At 40.6% G+C, this 14184-nt stretch overlaps 1 protein-coding gene and 1 long non-coding RNA gene across 6 annotated transcripts in view; one reads left to right on the top strand and one right to left on the bottom strand.

Moving 5' to 3' along the window:
* The window catches only part of LOC147140025 (uncharacterized), a 49655-nt gene extending 38978 nt beyond the window's left edge, over window positions 1–10677 (bottom strand). For 3 of the 4 annotated variants that reach the window (XR_015088632.1, XR_015088633.1, XR_015088631.1), the window contains exons 1-2: window positions 10302–10677; window positions 7880–7971 (exon numbers count right to left, since the gene is read on the bottom strand). This is a non-coding gene — a long non-coding RNA (uncharacterized LOC147140025). Of the gene's footprint in view, window positions 1–7879; window positions 7972–9931; window positions 10259–10301 lie in introns of those variants that run through there. The other variant, XR_015088634.1, reaches the window with a different exon arrangement.
* Window positions 1–13482, top strand: part of rgs7a (regulator of G protein signaling 7a) — a 54104-nt gene extending 40622 nt beyond the window's left edge. Inside the window, exons 7-18 of one of the 2 annotated variants that reach the window (XM_086045144.1) lie at window positions 680–744; window positions 959–1035; window positions 1892–1973; window positions 2708–2782; window positions 2896–2994; window positions 3068–3129; window positions 4484–4594; window positions 6661–6786; window positions 8544–8730; window positions 8928–9017; window positions 11839–11872; window positions 12552–13482. In XM_086045144.1, the coding sequence (XP_085901270.1) occupies window positions 680–744; window positions 959–1035; window positions 1892–1973; window positions 2708–2782; window positions 2896–2994; window positions 3068–3129; window positions 4484–4594; window positions 6661–6786; window positions 8544–8730; window positions 8928–9017; window positions 11839–11856 (992 nt within the window). In that variant the 3' untranslated portion in view covers window positions 11857–11872; window positions 12552–13482. Of the gene's footprint in view, window positions 1–679; window positions 745–958; window positions 1036–1891; window positions 1974–2707; window positions 2783–2895; window positions 2995–3067; window positions 3130–4483; window positions 4595–6660; window positions 6787–8543; window positions 8731–8927; window positions 9018–11835; window positions 11873–12551 lie in introns of both variants that reach the window. The other variant, XM_086045143.1, reaches the window with a different exon arrangement.
* The last annotated feature ends 702 nt before the right edge of the window (window positions 13483–14184 follow it).

The raw sequence follows: 14184 nt of genomic DNA on the forward strand, positions 1-14184 counted from the left end.
CTCCGCAGGCTGTTTGAGAGTTTGAGCATTTTTCTGTAGTGGATTTGTAATGGAGTTGCATCGTTGAAACACAACTGACTTAACTGTACAAGCCAAATTGGAATTTAGACCTCCTCTAATTTCATCAGACAGACTGATTACAGTGACTGAAAGCTGAGCCATGGCTTGTGTGCATGCACCTGCTGAGCACATTAAGGAGGAACATTTTTACGGTGGGACACAGATGAGCTTTTGGCAGCGTATTAATTCCAACAGTGTTTTTTTTTCTCTCTCTTTTTTAATATTTGCTCGGTCTTGTTTTGAGTCATAGGGAGGGAGATGAAGTAGGTCACGGCGATGTTAGAGAAACATTGCCAGATTGATGAATTAAGTCTTTTTGAATTTTAAAAACAGTCTAAGGGCTTAATGACCACCTAATGGTCACTTTACAATGGGATGAAGGGAGGATGATAATACGCAAAAACATCAAAAGTCAGGCACACACACACACACACACACTCGCAGTAACAGAGGCTCAATGCACAGTCAGTGACCTTTGTGATTTACAGGCCAGTTTAAATGTGCAGTTGAGAGGATTAAATGAGTAAAAGGCAGGGCCACTTATGGCCGAGCTAAGATCCAGTTCTCTAACCCGCCGCCACACGCCCTCGCTGCCTTTCTCTCTCTCTCTCTCTTTCAGCTGTTTACCTCTGCAAAAGAACAATGCAAAACAAAGCACGTCTGGAGCTTGCAGACTACGAGGCGGTAAGCGAAAGAGCATTTTGCGTTCGCGTCACTTTGTGGTGTTCTCTCTCACACTGATAGCAAAGCATGTTTGTTTTTCTGGCGTCTATGCGAGCGGGGATCATTAGTAACGCTATCCAGCCGTGCACTGTACACGGCATGTGCAGCAAACATAATCAGTGCAATCACCTCAAAACCTTGTTGTTTTTTTCTTGTTTGTTTGTTTTACTTGCAGGAGAGCTTAGCAAGGCTACAGCGAGCTTTCGCCAGGAAATGGGAGTTCATTTTTATGCAAGCAGAAGCACAAGCAAAGTAGGTGTAAATACGGTTCTTGGTGAGTTTCGACCAAGTGGTACAGTTCACTACACTTTAGTACGGTTCAAACCTCAGGTGGCTAAATTCTGCTTTTCTCTTCCACTGCGATGAAAATAATATCATAGCAATGCCACACACAAAATGATGGCCACATTAAAGACAAGGGAGAACTTGAATAGCACTTAGTGGAGAGAAGACTTCAGCCAAGGTTGGAAAATCTGACATTTATGAGCTTCTACAAAAAAGAAGACTTGCAAATTCGAGGGGAAAATGGATGCACCCTCACAAAGATGAAGATATGCACAAATTATCTGTTGTTTGTTTTCACTATTTTCCACTATAACGCTAATGCTAAATAACACCCATTTTGAGGTCCTCAGCTATACAGTTTACTCACTTTATAGCATTGTTTATTTCAACGAAAACCTTTTGAAGTCAGACCTCAGAAATTCCAAGTATGACATTTCCTATTTAGCTATAAAGGACGTCCAGTAATTGTTAATCTTTATTCCTGGAATATGATGGTGATTGGTGATGATGATTATTTTTGAAAGGAAAAAAAACATAAGCAGAGTGAGAAAAGTCACTTTTTTTATATTGTACACAATGTTTCAAGCTTCTCGCGTTACGTTCTGTACCAGAGTAGTACCCCAAAGAGAAGCCTCCCAAAATGTTACATGTGGCTCATTTGTTGCCGTTCAACAACCTTTGCATTGCACCCAAATGAACCGAACTAGAGCGCTTTGTGGAAATCGGGCTTTCGGCTCCTCATTAGGACATGCTCCAGCATCTTGTAGCACAGCTGTGCTGTCATGAGCCACACAGATGAAGTGTCTCTTTTTGTTCTCCTCAGAGTGGATAAGAAAAGGGACAAAATCGAGAGGAAAATTCTCGACAGTCAGGAAAGGGCATTCTGGGACGTGCACAGACCGGTGGTGAGTGCTCTTCATTTGTCTCGCGCAAGGCACAAAGACCTCCACTAGTACATTATGTTACTCTCCTAAATGTTTTCTATATGGAGCAATACATGGTACCTGCATGCGGCATATGAATGGTGCAAAGGGTTATGTTAACCCCGCCCCCCCCCCGTACACTCACAAAATACCAAGTCGATGAGTGTCACAACACATCAGCATCACCGCTGCTCTTTAACCACATGCTCGCTTAGCATTAGCCTTTAACTTCCCCCCGAGGTTAAATACTCGCCGCCGCTGCCATCCTCAAATAGCATCAGCCTCTTGCTTAATTGGCAAATAACACCTTCAATTTATGCGTCCTTGGGGCAATTTAATCAATATTAATTCCGATTTCACACTGACGCCGTCACACAGAGCAGCTCCACACTGTTGTTCCTGAAGAGATCTGAGCTACTTAATCAGCTCGACTTTGCACTCTTTAAGTCCCCTCCAGGTTCTCTTGCTTTGCAAGAATTGGCACATTCAATGTTTAATTACCCGACGTCAGATACATTGTCCTGGAGACGTCTCAGAATCCCTCCACATCCGGCTAATTAGACAAATACTCAAGACAACGGGGATGGTCGCCTTTTGAATCGGCATTCTTGTGAGCTAAGCAGCAACGGACAGAATCAAAAGGAATGCTGAAAAAAAAACAAAAAAAAAAACCAACCAATTAATAAATTCCCTTTCTTCTCTATTCTTTCTCCCAGCCCGGATGTGTGAATACAACAGAGGTCGACATTAAGAAGTCCTCCAGAATGAAAAATCCACACAAAACCCGAAAGGTGCGCAGTTGATAGGCCTGCTTTTTAGAGTCGGGGCAAGATAACGTTCTGCGCCGACAGGTTTGGAGTTTAATGCCACGCTGCTGATTTATTTCATGTTTATCTTGTCCCAGTCGGTGTACGGGCTGCAGAACGACATCCGCGCACACAGCCCCACCCACACTCCGGCCCCGGAGGCCAAGCAGCCGACAGAAGAGGAGCTGCAGGAGCAGGTGAACCAATGTCGTTGCTTAATACGCAGACCGCGTGGCGATGCCGGCTAACTTTTGCCCGCTTTGCTTTCAGATCACATTTTGGCAATTGCAATTAGACCGGCATCGACTGAAAATGTCTAAAGTGGCGGAGAGGTGAGCAAGGCTGATTCAAGACTTCATTCATTTTGGCCATCAAAGTGTTTAATGAGCCTACAAACGAGCTGACGTGTTGCGCAATGAGGAGCCCACCACCTTGAGGAGCGGGCGGCGCCATCGGGCGTCAATAGCGCCGGAATGCACGGTGGCGCGTGTAGATCCAATTGGTCATCTTGATGAGTGTTGATCTTGTGTAACTTTGTACACCTTTGCGCAGGGTCAATCCCTTTTGTCAATCGTTAGCTTGGATTTCAATGTGAAGTAACGATCCCATTCCCTGGCGACGTGACGTGTAATGTAATGTGATGTGATCCGTTGTCTGCTTGAATTACAATTTTTGCTCTGTGATTGGCTTTGACCTCATTTACTCTCATGGCTGGGTGATTATTTTGTGTGATATTGAAATCACGATTAATAAAGACGATAATTCATTCGCTTCAAAACTTATAGTATTTATTTAACTCACCGGGTATTTCATTGAAGAGGAAGTCAGGTCAAAAATTGTATTTAAAATAATGGAGTAATAATGCATCCTCACTTGTCTAAACACAGTGTTCTGATTAATATTTTGTTTGTGGAGTATGAATTAAGCAGCATAATCCATTGTAAAGAAAATGTTTGACTTGACTTCCCTTTAAATACAACTTGAATGAACAACCACAAAATGAAGAACAAAGTGCATTAATGTACTAAAATAACAGCAAGAGTCTGTAAAAGACAGAATATTTAAAATTTGATTTCATTTCACACTTGAGATGAAGTGCAACATGTACCGCAACAGCATTATGGAGGATAACCAACACAAGGTAACCGTATCGATGTTAGCTAATTTTAGCTTAATGTTAGCCTGCCATTGCTAAGGATAGAGTGCGCTTTCAATCAACAATACACACCATTGAGTTTGCTACCCAACAGCTAGTCAACTCTACACTCTCACTCACTGACGCCCGATGTCATTCACCAGGCCGGGACCCCGCCTTTTAAAGCCATACGCACTCAAAGTCACAATCGAACGTGTGGATGGCTCTATCACAGCTTGCAGCCACGCATTATATATCCCGCTTGTCCTTATTTGGGCCGCGGGTGAGTTGGAGCCTATAACCAGGTGACTTTGGGCAAGTGGTGGGGTACACACTGGACTGGTGGCCAGCCAATCACAGGGTACATAAGGACAACCGTTCAGTCACATTCACACCATTTGTAATGAAGCAAACAAGTTTTTTGTAAAATGAGAGGAATCCAGAGTACCCTGAGATTTGAAACCTCACCGAGCCTCCCTGACCTAAACTTGAAGAAATATAAAAATAGTATATGTTACACTAGTTACACATTGTCTCTATGTCTCCTCTAGTTTGTTGGGGTACACGGAGCAGTACATCGAATACGACCCCTTCCTCACGCCCCCAGACCCTTCCAACCCCTGGATCTCAGATGACACCACACTGTGGGAGTTGGAAGCAAGGTGGGCACAGAACTGAACGGATCGCCGGTATATGCATGTACATCAAATGCGTTTCATCGCATTTCAACCAATTTGGGCCTCATGAATATCTCTCTGCATGTGAAAATTCAGTTGCAGCCTGTCAGCGTCAGGTCACGCTTTAACCTCTGAACTTCCACTCCGATTCCGATATCTCTTCATGTAAGGAAATAAGGGCAGCGACTGCGATTAATCGTGCAAAGGCAACAATAGTAGGCTTGCATTCAACAACCTGCAATCGATGTCAGAGGACATACACTCATTGAACACAATTATTAGGAGCTTACTGTTTGGATTCACGTAATCAGCACAACAAGGATTTGAAATTATCATTACATCATGTTATTGATTGATGTTCTCTTGTGAGGAAGTGAGAGGTCAGTCCATCCAAAAAAAAAGGTTATTTAGTCTTACAGGGGAAAATACACTATTTTCACTTTTCTCAGACCAAGCCCAATTACAAGTACATACTCAAGGCCCATGGACCACATCCGGCATCGTTTTCCCATTATTCTTGATAAAATGTACCAAAATTTCAAATTGTCATATGTGATGGATAACATCTGGATTTTGCAAGCATTTTTTTGTGAACAAACCCCTTTTTACAGTAAGTTGTACAGTAGTTGAACAAACTAGTATCCTTGATTTCTAAACAAGTTTTTCGTCACTTTATTGTGTAACTATGATCAGGCAATAATACAATTTCTATGGTTTCGTAATCAGAATAGCTTGTAAAAGTCTTCTGAGAGAAACAGTGCCAACAATGTTTTTTTTTTTTAAACATGATTTGTTTCTAGATTTGAATTGCGGTTCTATGAACAGCATTTTACACCATTAACAGGTGGGGGGGGGAAAAAAAATCTAACGAACCTGACACACCGAGGTATGGAGCTACCTCAACAAACAAACAACTGCAAATTAGTGCACGTAAAAACCATGCCACACGTGTGTTTCTATCTCCACAATGTCACTTTAAAGGTGACAGAGATCACAGGTTGCGCTCGTGATCATGAACAAAATCTGTTATGAGCACATTACACCGTAAAATACAAAACACAAACAGATTACGAACACCTGATGGTCAGCTATTCCGGATAATGACAGAAATGTTACCGCACTGTGCATTTGGAGCAGGATGGGGTTTGCAAAACTCTGTGCTCGCCAGTTAGCGGTGGGTGCCCGAGGAGTTCATCATCAATTTTGCAAAGCTTGAGTCTCAGTCTCCACAAAAACATGGCTGGCAAGGCTCCTACCCGGAAGGTGCTGATGTGGTATTGGTGCGAACAGTAATGGAGAACTTTTTAAGAGTACTGATACTGGTATCGGGATCAGATCACTAAAACAGCCTTTTACCAGCTGAAAAGCATCCTCTGACTAAGGGTTGCAAGCTCCAAACAGACCACACGAGAGACTTGTCCATATTTTTATCTCCACTAGACTTAAATACTACTCCAGTCCGAAAGGCTTTACGCTGGCTCCCAGTCAACTTTAGAACAGATTTTAAGGTTCTTCTACTGGTCTGAATGGTTTGGGTCCGGAATACATTAAAGAAATGCTCGGAAAATATATTAATCTAAAAACTGTGTTACTTGTGACAAGCCCAAGTGAGTGACCTCGGCATATCAAATATAAATGAAAAGATGCTAAGAATGATTGACTTCTTGAATGTTAAGGCCCAATATGTTCAAAAGTCTTACCCAACAGTATGACGCAGAGCACTTCAAGCACCAATACTTTTGACTAAGTTAACTGTCTTGTGGAATTGTGATAAAAATAAAGAACTTTAGGATGACCAGATTGTTAGTTAAACATTGAGCGGTCAATATCGGCGTTGAACGCGACGCAGTGGAAAATTTGGGTGCACGCAACTTTTGTGCTGGTGCACCAAAAGGAAAAAAAAAAAAACTTGGGTGCACCAATACAACCAGTCCAAAAAGTTAATCTAGAACCTTGGTAAATAATCGAGGATGGTTAAAAATACAAACAGGTGATTTTGTGAATAGGCAGGGGTTCAATTTCTGACGTGTATATGTACTCCCTCCGTCCAGTAAGGAGCCCGGCCAGCAGAGGGTAAAGAGATGGGCTTTCGGCATCGATGAGGTTCTCAAAGACCCTGTGGGGAGGGAACAGTTCCTCAAGTTCCTCGAGTCCGAGTTCAGCTCGGAGAATCTCAGGTGGGAAATTCTTTAATATGCTTAAGTGGATTTTATGAAGCCAACAACTAATAATAATCAGCACCCACACACAGGAAGCGACACTATGTCATCAAAGAAGCCTCTGGCTGCTGCTCTTGAATTCATCACAATACAATACGGCTAAATGCACAGTGTCCTCGCGCTCAGCTTTAAATGCCTCTCATCCGACTACAAATGTTCAACCTTCATGGGGACAAGCCTCCAGTTCCCACATGATTCCCCACAGTGGGAGTGGGAGAATGTGATTAATATGCCCGGGCACATGGAAGAGAGTGTGGAGGATTTAATTCACACGTTTCCCTCCCCCAACAAATGTGCGCAAACACAATCACAGATACAGTACTCACATATAGTATGTACCTGGACATTATATTATATATGTTTGCTATGTAAAAAAAAAAAAAAAAATTGCAATATTGACGGCTACATTTTTTTTTTTAAATCACAATTACATCATTTTTCAAAATCTTTCAGCCCTATTGAACAATTATGGATTTCTAAATGTGTCAACAACAGGTTGGACTGCGTGTCATACAGGAAGTGCGTTTACAGGGGAAGAAATAAGGCTCGAAGGGGCAGCTTTTCGGTTAACTCAGTTCCAGACTTTTTCAGATCCTGCTGCAAAATGACATAAATATGTCATTGGGATAGAATTGGGAATGAGTTAATAGGGGCACAGCAGCAGCTACAGTACGTGCAGATGGCTGAAAATCCTCCGCTAATTGGTTTATTCATGGCAGCATGAATACTGCACACATTTGAAAGATGCATGCAAACAGCCACATATGAATAAAGCATGGTGGCGCCACGAGGCTTTTGCATTTACTTCCATTCAAACCCCATGCAGGCGACTCCTCTTATAGAGCGTTTTGTGGGAATGTACCCTTCAAACTATTATCCTTCACTAGTTTCCTCAATTCAAAACATTATTCTTTTACTCATTCAGAAGCATAAGACATTGCTTAGAAGCTTCTTAGTAGGCCTACATGGATTATATTAACGGTGGTACCTAGACCTACAAGTGATCAGACGATCTTTTACTTTCAAAATAAAATAGAGGCAGCAAACTTACCTGACTTCGAAGTAAGCAGTTGCTTGGCAGATAATGAACACATCTTCAAAAGAGGCCCCAAGCTGTTCACTGCCACTCCCAGCAGGAGTGTACTGTCAAACAAAACATAAAACAAAGAGAATTACATGTGTATTTAAAACAGCCGCATAACTTTGCCACTTTCGCTTACTTTGCCTAAGTCTGATAGCTTAATGCTAACACACAATACAAAGACTAATTACCGGCATCAATATTGTGACATTATAACTCTTTGTACTACGGCTATTGGAACACCAGCAGTGCAACAAAACATTTAGACAGATAATATAACAATACTTACAGACGTATATTTTGTATCCTCCGCAAAAAATGACTAATACTGTCCTGACTGATTAATTGTCCAGTGGATTTAATGGGCCAATACTAGCTCTAGAAATTAACAAAAAATTGACAGATTTGTATATACATATATATTGACATTCGAAGCTCATTTTTGTCATCGGCTGATTAATCGGTTATCAGAATTTAATTCTGTCAAATATCAGAATCAACGTCGTCTTAAAAACAATTACATATCAGTCGGGCCCTAATATGTATTAAACTAAATATGTTTGGGTCTCTTTCTTTATGTTGTCAAGTTCTCCACACGCTGTTGTCTAATTTTCAAATATCATACATGTGAAAGGTTCTGGCTAGCAGTCCAGGAACTAAAGAAACGTCCCATCCGAGAAGTCCCAACTCGGGTTCAGGAGATCTGGCAGGAGTTTTTGGCTCCGGGCGCACCCAGTGCCATCAACGTGGACTCCAAAAGCTACGACAAAACCACTCAGAATGTCAAAGACCCGGGACGCTATGCCTTTGAAGACGCACAGGTATGTAACTCCATACTGTCCCTCTGCACTCGTATGGTCCCATAATGTCGAGATGAATATTTGACTCATTGCCAGAGGTCTGCCGCCGCGTCTTCATTCCTGCTTCCGAATGAGTCACGGCTCTGTTGTGAAGCTATTCAGCATAAATACCATGTGACACCCGCGTCAAATGTTTTTATGCCTGTCGTGTATTACAGGAACACATCTACAAGTTGATGAAGAGTGATTCCTACAGCCGCTTCATTCGGTCCAGTGCCTACCAGGAGTTATTGCAGGCCAAGAAAAAGGTAACACAATTCGCATTTGGAATTTTGGGGTTGTAAAACTTTTAAATAGCACCTGGCCGATTAAATCGGCCGGACAATTTTATCGGCCGATATAGTACTTTTTGAAATACAGGGGCGATTTTTTTAAATTTCTTTTTAATGAGCTGATTTTTGCTGATTATTTAGTCAGAAATGTGGGGGGAGATCAGCCAAAAAAAAAAAAAAAAAAATCAGCAGATTTTTGCTGATTATTTATTGAGGTGAATACACACACACACGCACACATACACAGAGAATATTAATTCAATATTTTCTTTAATATCTACATTTACATGCTTGTTCTTCTGTCAGTGCAAGTTATTATAAAATGCATGGTTTTATCTTCAATGCCAAAAACTTAATGGTGGTCATGTTCTGGTTCCATGTGAGTTCATCTTATTTACAATACTTGCTCGATATTAGTGCTTCTAAAAAAAATAAATAATAATTTGCCAAAATATTGCCCATTTTTTGCAAATGTATGTCATTTATTTATTTTTACAACACATTAAACCAAGATAAAGACAAGATAGAGACATTCAAATACACTCCAGAGACTACTCGTATACAATGAAAAAGTTAATCCCCTTCATAAATTGTAAACTCTTCTTTAATGAGCACGTTTGCTTATAGAAATAGTCTCACCAACATTTATTTACATACAATAATGTTAAAGTAGCCATACACACAACATTATAGTAAAACAGCAACCTCCACAAATGATCAGTAATCACATAAGCAACCTGAAATAATATCACAAAATAATAGCTCTGCAGTATATATAGCAGACACATTTACACAGTTAATGAGAATGATTCCTTACAAAGCAAGGACAGAGGCTAATGTGAACTATTAAGTGTCTTGCTTGGCGGCAGTGGATGAAAAATGTGACTTACCTTGTGCTAATTACGCCAAAGGTCTTCTTGAGCTTGCTGGTAGATTCTGTCGTTGATGCTGGTGTTAATGTGTTCACCTTTAGCTGCACCTGCTAGCTTCGTCCTAATACTGTGATGCTAATGCTAGTGCCAGTTTGAGCCTTAAGAAATATGTTTTTAATTCTTTTCTGTTCATTTAAAAAAAGACAAAACCAAAAAAAAGAAAATTTTCGTCGGGTCTGATGTCTTCTGGTGTGTGTGTTTGTGTAAAACTATTTTGTAAGGGGACATTTTTAAAAATAGCATGTGGGGCATGCAGGAAACATCGTCACAAACACCTTGTGAAAAAAAAAACATTCACAAATAGATAACAAAATAATAAATAACTCACTTTGGTCGACTGGTTAGCACGTCCGCCTCACAGTTCTGAGGTCGTGGGTTCGATCCCGGCTTCAGCCTCCCTGTGTGGAGTTTGCATGTTCTCCCCGTGCCTGCGTGGGTTTTCTCCGGGTACTCCGATTTCCGCCCACATTCCAAAAACATGCATGGTAAGTTGATTGGACACTTTAAATTGCCCCTAGGTGTGATTGTGAGTGCGGATGTTTGTTTGTCTCTGTGTGCCCTGCGATTGGCTGGCAACCGATTCAGGGTGTCCGCCGCCTACTGCCCGAAGACAGCTGGGATAGGCACGCCCGCGACCAATGTGAGGATAAGCGGTATAGATAATGGATGGATGGATAAAAAGTTCTTTCCACATACAGCCCTTGCTCTTCTTCTTCTTCTTCTTCTTCTACTTATGGAATTTTATGGCGGTTGGCAAGAAACTGTCATGAGCATTACTGCCACTTACTGGTAAGGAGTGTGAACCAGGTATGCCGTAACCTATTACCCCAGGAGTGAAAAATAAAATAACAGTAATATGACAACAACAACAACAACAACAACAACAACAATAATAATATAAATAATAATAATAATAATAATAATAATAATAATAATTGCACCTTACAACCCCGATTGTAAATTTATAAATTCTCCCCTTGCACTTAAAGGGATGAGCAATGAAAAGAGCATCAGGCACTTTGCCTTACGTGACATTCTTCCACGTTCTAGCGCCACCTAGAGCAACGGGGCGTTTGAAATTGCTTTTTCTCACAGAAAGACAACTTTGCTTTGCTTTGTCAATCTGTTGCCAGTAATGAATAAGTACCATTTAGTTACGGTTTGGTTTCCACTGCCTTCTGGAACAAAAGCAGAGCTGGGTGTTGTTTCTCCTTGGAATCCTTTCAAGCACACTGATCTCGCCCCACAAACACAACACACAAACACACACACTTAGTATCAGAAATAAACCTCACACAGGTTCATGGTGAGTTCAGCGTGAGCGGCGTGAAGTAGACAACCCTGTGTGTGCAGAAATGATATCTGTGCCGCATATAACAATCACAGAGGACAGCCGTGAACAATTCCGAGTTGCTGAAACGTGCAAAGCGCCGGTCAACCCGAAGGACGTGGCAAACAAAAGAGGCACCCACGCGGAAGTCATACCAATGAGGTGCACAGGGAGGATAAAAGCTGCTTATTAATAGACTTTATTTTCAGGTGGGGAGGACAGGGCACTTCATCAGGCCTCCTGTCTGGCATGTAGGCCACAATGAAGAATCGCATTGAATTGTGCGGCTGTCGTCATTAGATTAATCAGCCCCAGCTTCTTGTTAGTCTGAGAAGCTTCTACCTGATATCCTGGCAAAGAGAATGTTGGCATTGAGGTTAGAAATTATATCAACATATGCTCTCACTAATGAGTATGTGGATTTTCATTGGTCTTCTTTGCCGTTGAATTTTCAGAAGCGATATTTGCCCAAGTTTATGCTATGTAAATGTGATCATTAAAATATTTAACTATGTATTTTTTTCCCTTATAGAAGAGCAAGAACCTCTTCTGAAAGCTGCTCTTTCCAGGTAAGGCCCAAGACTAAAATATGATCGCGCTTGCAAACTACAACAATTGTTCAAATAGTACATCTCAGGTAGTGGCAGTCAAAACTGAGCAATATCATCTTGTTATCTTTAAAGGAATCCTTTTTTTTATGCTTTTATAGCTTTTATAGTTTTGGATTCTATTAGATGGTGCTGGTGTACCTAATGTTGTGGCTGCTAAGTGTAATACTGTAACGTTTGGCTTTTTTTCCCCTCCCATAGTGCCACAGAGTATACTTGCTCAAGTGAAAAAAAAAAAAAAAAAAAAAAGAAGCTACGGTATTTTTAGCATATGACTACATTTAGCCTACAGTATACCAATACGTTCCCAATACGTATTGGTATACTGTAGGCTAAATGCTAAAAAAATAGCATATTTTCGAACATACGTATTTGTGAGTACATTCAAACATACTTGCAATTACGTTTGAACGTACTTGCAAGTACATTCGAACATATTTGCCAATCAAAATATTCTACTCAACGCTCCCTTCGTGTTTCATGTTTGAAATGATGTCACTTTTATTTGTATACTTTTCAGTGATTCTTTTGCATACCACTAGTGGGAGTCCACGTTTCACACTTTGAGACTCTTCGCCGTAATGTAATGAACTGCGTTTTAATTCCTCCTTCCACATCTTTGTGTCTCTTCCCACCATAGGAGAGGATCGCCATGATCCAAGCGACGGACCAGTCGTGTGCCATCATGCTCATGAAAATTTCAAAGAAAGAAAAAAAATCAATGCCATCTCTCTCTCTCTGGGACATGGAGAGCAGCCATGTCATCTCTCCATCATCATCGTCGTCGTCTCTCGGCCCAGCCGGGCGACGAGCGAGCCAGGCCCGATCTGTTTGTCTGTCGTCCACCAGCCGTTGCACGTCCACCGAGATTGGCCGGATGCTGCGTCCGCTCTCTCCTCTTCTTACAGTCATTGACATTAGAAAAGAAAAAGAAAAACAAGAGGCATTACTGAACTTGTGAGGACACTGACAAACTTGGTGGGATGCAAATAAAAAAGAAAAAAAAAAGAAAAGAAAAAACGCCAAATCCGGTTGAGTTCCGGTGCTTTCCATCCTCACTGCCGGATTGGAGGCCTTCATTCTTTCACTTCCGGCAAAAACAAATGATGTCAGAGAGAGAGAGGAAAAAGAGAAAATAAAGTCAGTTAAAAACACACATAGAAAATAAGTCAGCTTCAAATGATAAAGCTAGCTAGTGTCATTGCTTTACATGATGATGACGTCAGAGAGACTTTGTCACACTATGGGAAATTGTTGTGCAGAATGAATACACAATATATATATGAATATAAATATATACACACACACCTATATTACTATGATTGTTTATTGTGCATTTTATTTGTTTTGGTTTTTTTTGCTTTGCATTATTTTATTGCACTCCAATAATCGGTACATAATTGGTCTCTACTGCACTTGTAAAAGTCACATCCAAAACTAGAGGAGGATACTTACTGTCTGCTGTCTTATGTAAAACATAACTACGTTTTTTCCTCTCTGCGTTTATTTTTATACCATATTTAAAGACACTTTGACTTACTTGTATGATTAAAGTCGGCCCTCTGTCTGTTCTTGTGGCTTGTGTGTGGGGCTCCTCAGTCGTCCAGCGTGTAGGATGGGCTTTCAACCACTAGAGGGGGCTAGGTTCCTTCCCACAGAAATAAAGAAAATGGATAGATGATGGGAAGAAGAGTGCTTCTGAAAACAATATTGAATACTTGAGCAAGATTACTCACTGGGCATTGTTTTGACATTGTTTAAGTATTTATTTGTGTACTTGTGTATAAATGCATTTAGTTAGTTATTTGTTATTTACTTATTCTTATTTACCGTTTTTTCTTCTTAATTGGGTCCTCTTTTTTTTTCCATTTCCCATTTTCCCATTCGATCTGTTTTATCTTTTGGGGGGTATTTTTCCATTTTCAGAGCGTTTTTTCCCCCTGTTTTACTTTTCACACCCCCCCCCCCATTTATTATTTGTCTTCCTTTTACCCCTTTTAATTTTTTCAGTGTAAGGTTTTATTTTTCCCTTTTTTTCCCAGTTTTTTAATTTTCTTTTTTTTTTTACTACAGTATTTGTGTTGAGAGTAGGTTTTGTTCTTTTGCATTTTTGAGCAAGTTATACACACTATGTGTATTTTGTTTACATTTTTCTGCCTTTTAATTTAGCTTGTTTTTGGTTTCCTGGTTTGACCTTTTCAACTTTAATTTTTTTTTCATTTCACATTTTTACTTGAGTATTTTTTTCCTTTTTTGTTATTGTCGAAACAATT

The sequence above is a fragment of the Filicampus tigris genome, chromosome 11 (genome assembly GCF_054856515.1).
Source record: "Filicampus tigris isolate MCC_2025a chromosome 11, RoL_Ftig_1.0, whole genome shotgun sequence".
Classification (NCBI taxonomy): domain Eukaryota; kingdom Metazoa; phylum Chordata; class Actinopteri; order Syngnathiformes; family Syngnathidae; genus Filicampus; species Filicampus tigris.